Source organism: Lupinus angustifolius, unplaced genomic scaffold, assembly GCF_001865875.1.
Source record: "Lupinus angustifolius cultivar Tanjil unplaced genomic scaffold, LupAngTanjil_v1.0 Scaffold_2_268, whole genome shotgun sequence".
Taxonomy (NCBI): Eukaryota; Viridiplantae; Streptophyta; class Magnoliopsida; order Fabales; family Fabaceae; genus Lupinus; species Lupinus angustifolius.
The window spans coordinates 166,818-176,518 of record NW_017716675.1 but is presented as its reverse complement, the minus strand read 5'-3'; the positions used below and the strand labels follow the sequence as shown (position 1 = coordinate 176,518).

Sequence of the window (9,701 nt, the reverse complement as noted above, 5' to 3'; positions counted from 1 at the left end):
TGTTAATATTCTACATATACACTCAAAAATCAATGTTAATATTGCACCTATATGAATGGAAAAATATAATGGTTCAATACATGATTTATTGATATTATAAAATATATGTATATTATATTTGCATTATGCATAAACAAAGAAGCGACCCGTGCAAGTGCATGGGTACACTGCTAGTTAACTCTTAAAACTAAAAGTAATATAAATAAATGATGGATAAAATACTAATTGTATATAAATATTTAGCATATAATCAACTAAAATTTGAATGATTTTCTTATCCAAAACAAGCACACTTATAAATCAAAATACAAAATTTATATCTTAACAAGTCCCTATGTCCTTATTCACTTGTCTCCTTAACAAATTAGAGACTTAATTTGAATTAAGTATATTGAACTGTGGGCCCCTCCTCCTTAGCCACCGGCTATGCTCACCCACATTGGCTCGTGCTTTCTTAAACCACCACCGCTCTCCGCCGCACCCATTTCACGCCCAAGGTCAGCACCACCACCGTCGTTTTTTCCCTCTTTAACTCTTCATTGTATTTAGCTTATCCTATTCCTTATTTCAGTTTCAGGTTTCCAAATACTAAGCTTCTCAGAGTCAATTGCGGTTACTCCTCTTTCGAAGTTTGTTCCTTTCACTTTGTTATAATAGAATCTTCATTTATTTTGTTTGAACATAAAGCGTAAGTGGTTATCATGGTTTTTGATGAAGATTTGAGAGAGTGACTAGTTGTATAAATAATGGAGTTGAAAAGGAATTTATTTGTTGGTAAAACCGAATTGAACACTTGTATAAGTATCAAGGTTTTAAATTGTGGTCATGGTTGCAGAGATTCTCAAAACTCTAACGGTTTCAGAGATTCTCAAAACCTTCACGGTTGCAGATAATTGCAAGAAAATGAAGCAGATGTGTTGTTCGTAATTGTGGTAACTATGAGGTTTAGGATACTTCCAAAAACTTAACATTGCAGTCTCAATTGCGGTTGCGGATTCAGAATTAAAACCTTGATATCCAGCATATCCTGATGCCAACGTGACTATGTGAGTGGTTAACGATGTACACTGTATGCAAATATGAGAGTTGTGACAATTAAAGAGTCAAACTTTCATGTGTAAAATATAAATTGCTCAGTTGGTAGAACCGCAGGACATTAATTTTAGTACCTAGGTTCAAACCCTGGTAGCCCTACTGTATATTTCTGTGAGTGAGTGGAATCGAGGTATCTCATATTTCAAGGTCGAGTAGATATAGATGTGAGAGATGTGTCAATTGAGGTATCAAAATGTGCATCCAGCACTCAGAGGTTTTGTTTGAAGTTTAACTGCTTTCTTAATTGATACGGCTTGAAATACTAGTTGCTTATATATGCATAAATAGATCGGCACTATACAGTTGAAAGTACAGAAATGTATGCACTAAAGAAATGTAGCCTTTTTGCTTAAGGTTAGAGATGTTAGCTATCAGCCGCCGGGGACTCCGCTTAAGCTTCTGAATTCAGTTAGCTTTTCACTTCCAGACAGAAGGTATTTCTCTGCGGCCTAATTTCGTCAGATCCGCTTTAATATGAATTTGGGCTGTTTAGGTATTCCTTAATAATGTATCTCTCTATTTTTTTCTCTTCTGCCTTCCTTTGAACGGTTGTATGTTAATATAAAAGAGATAGAAGTTAATGCTTGAGGGATTGGGTGAACCTTAGATCATCATTTTGATGTGATAGCATCTAAGGTACTATACCTCCCGATTAAAATCACTTGAGCTATTTTCCTAGTGTCACAGTTTAACGTTGATCTGGGCATTTTACAATTTTTAGTAAAAGAAAAGGATTTTGTATATCTGTAGCAGCTTATTTTTGTCAATTACCACAGTCTTGGGCTAATCTTTGGACAGAGTGGAAGTGGAAAAACAACTCTCTTGCAGGTCTGCCTTTTCTCTTTCCTTTCTTCGGTGCTTCTGGTTTCTTATAAATTCATGTTACCTTTTTCCTAGTTGGATAATTATCTTCACTCCTCCAATGGCCTCCCTTCTGTCCATTTAGCTTCTTGCAGGAATAAACAAGCCAACCTCTGGATCCATTCACACCCAAAAATATGGGAGCGATGGAAATCCTAGTCAACCCTCGGAGCCCTTGGTGCCAGAAAGGGTTGGTATCGTCTTCCAGTTTCCCGAGAGGTACATATGTTAACTAATTGAATATAGTAAGAAATTTGTTACTCTGTAAACTTTGTTTGTTTTATCCTATGTCATAAACATTTAGCTACATCTACAGTACTGTATCACTGATGGATTTGGAAGTTTTATGGCATAAACATGGATGTTGTACAGACCAAGTTCCAACAAATAAAGATATCCACATGGAAGGGACACACAAATAATGATAAATGTTGGAACTTGGAAATGTATCATGCAATTAACCTATGCAATAGTTCTATTCTTATACGTCCAAGAGAAAAACTTGTGTGATGTCGTATTCAACACGTCATATTTGGAGACAAGTGCATTTATATTTTTTGGTGCTAGGACTAAATTTTAATTAGAATTAAATTTTAGTGTGTTGTCAAGATTTTATTAGTTGTCACTATATAGATACATCTCTACACAAGTCTTTTTCGTCCAATGCTTTTAGTAAATGCAACTTTTATTTATTCCCTGATATAGATATTAGTCCTGAGTGCAAATCACTCAACCACTTCACAACTCTTGAATTTCTAGTCTCTTTTTTTTTCTAGTTTCTCTTCCTCTTTCACGGCCTAAAAACCCATAAAATTCAAATAGCAACAAATATAGTATTACTTATATACCAATCAGTATGTACAAATGAGTACTAAAATAAGAAACACACCAATCATTGTGAGATTTGATTTTTGAGCATTTGAGAGTATCAAAGTTGGAAACATTTTAAGGAGATGTGCTGATTAGGCATGGACTTATCTTTCAAGAGAAGTTTCTGTATCTCTTTTATGAGATAGTGTCCTTTTTCAAGCTTTTTCTTTTTGGTGTTTAGCACACTGGTTTGCTTATGAAATTAGCTTGTCAAATTTTCAGAGGGATTTGAGAACATTACAGTTTTTTTTATTTGTAGTCTTTGTATTGTGTCTTTCTTTCTCTAGTCTGTTATGGAAGATTTTTTATCCTCCATATGTCTTCTCTTTATTTTATGAGACTAAAACCATTGTTGAATTTACACAACTCAACCTTATGTACCAGAGAAGATGCTGTCTCTGCATGTATAACCCCTGACAACCAAGTCATGAGGCAGCATCTTCACATGCTCACTATTTTCTTTTTGTACACAGAACAAATTTATTATATTAGTTTCTCACATGTAAGTGAGACTGTTATATTAATTTCTCACTCTGTTTAAACTCTTTCTATGTCTCATGATACCAATCAATATATTTTTGTACCTTTCTTCTAAGTGTTATGTTGTTGAATTGTCTAGTTGCTTCCACTAGCCATTTGAAATTTTGTCTGACCATTTTCATATTTAATGACATTTATTTCTAAAGTTCTAAACCTATTTATGTTGCAACCTAGGTATTTTGTGGCTGATAGTGTGCTTGATGAAGTCACTTTTGGGTGGCCTAGGCAAAAGGATAGCTATCAACTGAGGGAGAAGCTTGCTTTGGGGCTTCAGAGGGCAATTAACTGGGTAGTTATGCCTGTGTAAATTACAATCATTTACACTGTTATTACGTTTATCTTATTTTCATAGTCTTTTTTATTTTTTATTTATGCTCACTATTAAATTTAGCACTGTCTTCTCTGTTAATTTATTATATATTAATGGTATTATCCATTACTGTAGGTTGGATTAAGTGGGATACCGTTGGATAAAAATCCTCACACCCTTAGTGGTGGGTACAAACGTCGTCTTGCCTTGGCAATACAATTAGTAAGATTTCGTTTATTTTTAAACATCCTGATGCTGACATCCCTGATGGTTATTTTTTCCTGTTTCACCTGACTGACTCATGAATACTAGTTAACGCAATCATTCTTCCTATTTTGTTGTCAGTCAACCAAACATTAATTGTATTCATGTTTTTCCTAAATGTATTTTTCAGGTCCAAATCCCTGACCTATTGATATTAGATGAGCCTCTTGCTGGTCTTGGTATAAAATTGCAACCTTTGACTTCTTGATTCTAGTTTGCTGTTATTAATGAACTTGATTTTTTCTTATTAAGTTAACCATCGAAAAAGGCTTCAATTAGATCTCACTAAAACCCAGCTTCTTCTACAACTTTGTATCTTAAAAACATTTTTTTGTCGTAATTCAGCTTACATTAGTTGTTCTGCCTCTATTTTTTAAAAACAAACAAATTACGAAGAAGGCCTAAGACATAGTTTAAGGAGGGGAAGGGTGGGCTAAATTGGAGGCAGAGACACAAAGTGTCATCGATGTAATGAAATCCCAGGTGCAAGTAATCCTCAAAGGAATTTGGTGCGCTTGAGCTTGTGGGCATGTTTATAGTTTTGTTTCTGAAGGATGTGAATTAGTTCCTTTGAGGAAATAGGAATATATTTTTTATAAAATGAACTGCATATATTTTTTAAAGCTTAGTCTAGTAATTGTTCCTGATCAGATTGGAAAGCACGTGCCGATGTTGTGAAGCTTTTGATGAATCTAAAAAAGGAATTAACTGTGCTGGTTGTCAGCCACGATTTGAGGTTGTTTTAAGTTATTTTATTAATTTTAAATAATGTACTTTTTTATTATGATAATTATTGTTATTGTTCATTTCTTACTATATCCTATTTATGCATTAGTTTTTCTTTTGCTTTAATTTGTGATTTGTTTATGACAATTAAAAATTCTAACTTTGATTGTGACATTGAATTGTGGGAAAAATGCAATTTCCTCCCCCGAATTTAGGTTATATGTGACTTAGTCCATGATGTTTAAAAACATATTCCAATCCTTACACTTGTTAAAAGTGCAAATTGACCCCTCTATTAAATTTTGTCAAATCCTCTCAGAAGTTGACACTTCAGTAGCACATGACCAAAAATGGACAAAATGCCCTTAGCATTTTGATATGAAATTGCATTTTTTTTGTTTCATGACCCCTTTTCTTAACCCCGTAGTCTTTATCAGTCTTTATATTTTAGATGTTCAAATGCAACCACAATATATTTGTTGGATTTCTGTGTATGTTAATTGACAAGGGCTGGTAACATCATGGTAAAACAAAATTGACCAACTAATCCTCTGGTATAGCCATGTTGGGACCATGTTTCGACCAAAAGTTCAGAAGTTCAATTTTATGTCAGGTTTCTGATCAACTAATCCTCTGGTATAGCCAGTTATGTTTGATCACTTAAGAAATTCTGTCTTTCTTATGTCGTAGGTGAAATCTTATTTGAGATTGAAAATCCTTCTCAAACGAGCTTTCATGACCATACTGAAGTGATGTAGCTGAAACTATTGAGTTTGGTGCATTATCTTGTGATTGATGCTTTAGTCATCGTGTTTTATGAAAAATTTCTTATATTTCTAGTTATTCTTTTTGTTTCTAATATTTCATTGTCTGTTGAAGCTATGTATCATAAAATCTTGAACTTTGCAGTATCTTACTTAAAAGTCTCTTAGTTGATTAAATTTCTTTTTGTTAATAATTCTTACATATGTTTTAGATGTGTACTGGCTGTAAGAAACATGACAGTCAGAATCACATGACTAAAGTTGTTGAGTATTATAAAATCCTGAACTTGGTGAGTATTTTTAGTTACAACTTCCTTATTTGATTGAATTTCCTTGTTATAGTTTGTTTGTAGACATGATTTATGATAAGACATTATAGCGTTGTTTGATCATATAAGTATATAACCGACCCCACCAAGTAGGGAAGAGGCTTCTTGTTGTTGTTCGGCAAGAACTATTTAATTAATTGATAAGAATTCTAAATTTGTGATAGAGTCTGATTTATGATAGAGGATGATTTAATTAGTGATTAAGAAAGACTTAGTTAGAGATCAATACATTATCAATGAATATAATTTATGATTATGATAAAGCATTATGGGGTTGTTCGATCCATCTACCCGGCCCCACTTAATGGGGTAAAGGCTTGATTCGTTGTTGTCAATAAGAATTTTAAATTTGTTCAGGCTATTTGTGGCATTAGTGATACTCTTTTCAATGTTGCATCTGCATGTGTTATAGCTTTGAGATGTTTTGGGTTAATAGTTGTTTGTAACTTAGTAGTAAATCTTTTCAACCATTACTGAATTCCTCATTTTATTACGAGAAGTTTTTATTTGTTTTGTTCTATCCTGGAACATTTTCTGAATTGCTAATTTTACTTATTGAGTGTCCTATATGTTTTTCAGAGAGTTCACAAGTCTAGTTGACAAATCATGGAGGATGGAAATGGGTGGCTACCTTAGAGAGGAGTTGCTACCATTTTAATTTCTACTCATTACCTTATTTACCATGAATAGAGATCTGTTGTCCCAGATATTGTTCCGTACGTTGTTTTGCACCAATGATAATGAAGCAAAAATAGTAATAATAATGAATGAATGTTTAAATTTTTTAATTGACATGTCATATTTTCATTGGTGCAGGCAGGACATTGTATGAGATAAGATTTGGTACAGTAGATCTTTGTTTGTTTATCGGCATGGGGTGCAATGAAGTTTGAGCCTTAAGCTTCAAGTTCCTGATATATTTTCTACTGCACCTTGGATGCTTAAACTGTAAATTTACAAGAAAAAAGAAGTTACTCTGCATTAGCAATTTGGAGATATAAACTATTCGTACCAACCACCTATTAGCTTGAACTTCTGGGATGGTTTTTGTTGTAGAAATGGAACTTGCAAAGAAATAATTTGACCCTAGGCGTTTAGGAGATGTTGTTTTAAGTAGGGGTGATATAAACTATTCATACCAACCATCTAAGGACAAGTCTTAACCCGTTTCAACCCCACTCATACTTATCCATAGTTCTAAGCATCTATTTGCAATGATGTGATGATTCCCCAAGAGTCAATAGGCCCAGTTAGCAATAAGCTAGGAGCAGAATCTATAAAAAATAAAATATGTAAAGTAAACTCATACAAAAGTGTGTTATGAGGATATACCTGAAAGTATGTGACGCAATTAACAACTACGATGGTGATAAGAATGATGCTTTGGAAATTGAAACAATTCACAACATGATCTTGATAAGAATGAGGCTTTGGAAAGTGGTGGCATAATTCAAAACTTGATGTTGCTATGGTGATAAAAGCAACGTTGAAGGGTGAAAATAAGGCATGTGAATGTTCAAAATGTAACTTTTAAACTTTAGAAATATCTTGAAAATACAATAGTTTGGACTCGAGTATTGGGGCCTCTATGGTAGGAGTTCAATCCTTGCCACCTTTTTTTCATAATTAAAGTACAATTTATGCACATGTTATGGTGGTCTAATTTTAATAATAGTGTTTTGTGAAAACTAAGAATTTAAGGATGAATTTGAAGGATTTAAGGAATAAAAAGTAAGATTTCTTATAGAAGAATTTGAACATCTTATTAATACAAAGCAATGAATTCCAGAGAGGGAAATACAATTGTGTTTGAAGTAAACTCAACAAGTTATTTATAAAACTAACTAATTAACTTTTCCTTCCAAAAGTTTCAATGTCAACTAACTTCCCCTCAAAAGTAACTTGCCTTTTATAATATAACATTGGCAAATCTATAGAAAAATTCTTGTCCTCTAGAAAAGAAATGACAAAATTGTTTGCAGAGATCAAAGTAAAACTCTAATGTAGCATTCTCTGGCAATTGATGCTTCCATTTAACGAAGAACCATTATGACTGCCATAACACTTCTCTTCATTGTCATTCAGACTAGAATGACAATGAAGAAAAATTCTTGTCCTCTAGAATAGAAACGACAAAATGGTTTGCAGAGATCAAAGTAAAACTCTCATGTAGCATTCTCTAGCAATTGATGCTTCCATTTAACGAAGAACCATTATGACTGCCATAACACTTCTCTTCATTGTCATTCAGTCTACAATGGCCTCAAGTTCTCTCGGGGAAGTCACCTATGTTAGTTGTGCAAGAATAGTAGTAGAAGTGAGTGTTTGACCAATGTGTTTCTTGAATTGTGAAACATGGAACACATAATGTATTTTGGAGCGGTTGGACAGTTGTAACTTGTATGTCACTTCACTCACCTTGCTTACTACTGGAAAATGGCCAAAATACTTGGAGCTAGCTTCTCATTCATCCTAGCAGCTACAAAGACTTGCTTGTAATATCACTTTTATGCATATCAGTCACTTGTTTCATTATATTTTGAGCTCTCTACAAATGAAATTTGAAGACTTTGAGCATTTATTTCCTCTTGGTCAAGCTTCTATCTATTAATTGTACCTTAGATTCACCAGGAAGATAAGGAAGGTATTCATGAGGAGGTCGCCCAAACATAATCTCATTAGGAGTACCCAAATGAATATGTGAAATGTATTAATGAGGATTATATGTAGATTTACACCAGGAATAAGTCTGGAGATATCTATTCACCACTTGTGTCTACCTAACTATTTTAGGATGATAGGATGTGGATAAGTTGAGTTGGACTCCTTGAAATTCCATAAGTTCCTACCTAATTGACTAATGAAAATAAGGTCTTTATCATTAGTTACAGAGTTTGGGAATCCCTGAAATTTGAAGACATTATTCATAAAGGATTGAGCTATAATACTTGTATTATAAGGGTATGTCAACTGCATAAAATGAGCAGCCTTACTCAATCTATCCACTACTATAAAGGATAATCTCCTTACCATGAGAAGTAGGAAGTAATTCTATAAAATTTATAATAATATGTTGCCTAATATGTGTGAAGAAGATCTTGCTCCTGACCTTGGCACGGTTTTGATGAAGACACCAACATCACCAAAAAGAAGAAAAGGAAGATGACTTATGAAGACAAATGAAGATAAAGCTTCAAGACATTAGATTAAGTCTTTGTAAGTACTTCTATCCTAAACTCTTAAGTATATACAAGTATAAATGCTCAAACTATTTTTTAGAAAATGTGAGACACTTTTAAAAGACTTAAAACATTTTTCAAAAATAGTGTGTAACAGGTTACTTCATTGAGTAACAGGTTACATGTGTGAGAAAAGAGTTATCCAACTGAAAAACTGATTTTTGAAAGCTGAGTAACCGATTACTCAAAATAATTTTTAAGCATCTGTTGGACAGAAAGTTTGAGTAACCGATTACTCAAATGAGTAACCCATTACTGAGAGCTGTTGGAAGTGTTTTTCAGATTTCAAAGTGAAAGGTTTTCACTCCAAACGAAATCTCTACACTCCAAACAACTCATACACTTTCAGAAACCTTCAAAAGGTGTTTGTAAACTCTATATAAAGGCTCTAAACTCTCACACAAACAACAAACACAACTTTCATACAATTTTCTCTCAAACTCTCAAAAGCTCTCACACTTTTTCTTAGAATTTATCTTTGAACTTTTTGCAACTTGTTCTTAAACTTTCAAGTTAATTTTAAAAAGTTGCTTCAAGCGTTTCAAAGACTTTTACAAAGAGCATTATATACTTCTATATATATTCAGAGTTTGGATTGCAAGTTACATAAGTTTCATACTTGTAAAGGCAATCTGCCATAGTTGAATATTCTTCATTGTTGTAAAGAATTCTTTCTTCCACGGGGTGTGAAGAGAAAGGGAAT

The 9,701-nt window shown here is 33.3% G+C and overlaps 1 protein-coding gene across 5 annotated transcripts in view; it reads left to right on the top strand.

The window, feature by feature from the left end:
- The first annotated feature begins 334 nt into the window (after positions 1–334).
- LOC109337204 (ABC transporter I family member 11, chloroplastic) overlaps positions 335–9,701 on the top strand; it is a 28,772-nt gene continuing 19,405 nt past the window's right edge. The window contains exons 1-11 of one of the 5 annotated variants that reach the window (XR_002106414.1): positions 335–497; positions 572–629; positions 1,450–1,529; positions 1,872–1,923; positions 2,042–2,175; positions 3,541–3,655; positions 3,812–3,898; positions 4,071–4,119; positions 4,592–4,676; positions 6,339–6,475; positions 6,576–6,781. Coding sequence is in view for 4 of the 5 variants with exons in the window: in XM_019574125.1 (XP_019429670.1) it covers positions 427–497; positions 572–629; positions 1,450–1,529; positions 1,872–1,923; positions 2,042–2,175; positions 3,541–3,655; positions 3,812–3,898; positions 4,071–4,119; positions 4,592–4,676; positions 6,339–6,417 (810 nt within the window). In the remaining variant the exon portion in view is untranslated. Of the gene's footprint in view, positions 498–571; positions 630–937; positions 1,039–1,449; positions 1,530–1,871; positions 1,924–2,041; positions 2,176–3,540; positions 3,656–3,811; positions 3,899–4,070; positions 4,120–4,591; positions 4,677–6,338; positions 6,476–6,575; positions 6,782–9,701 lie in introns of those variants that run through there. The other 4 variants (XM_019574127.1, XM_019574125.1, XM_019574126.1 and 1 more) reach the window with 4 other exon arrangements.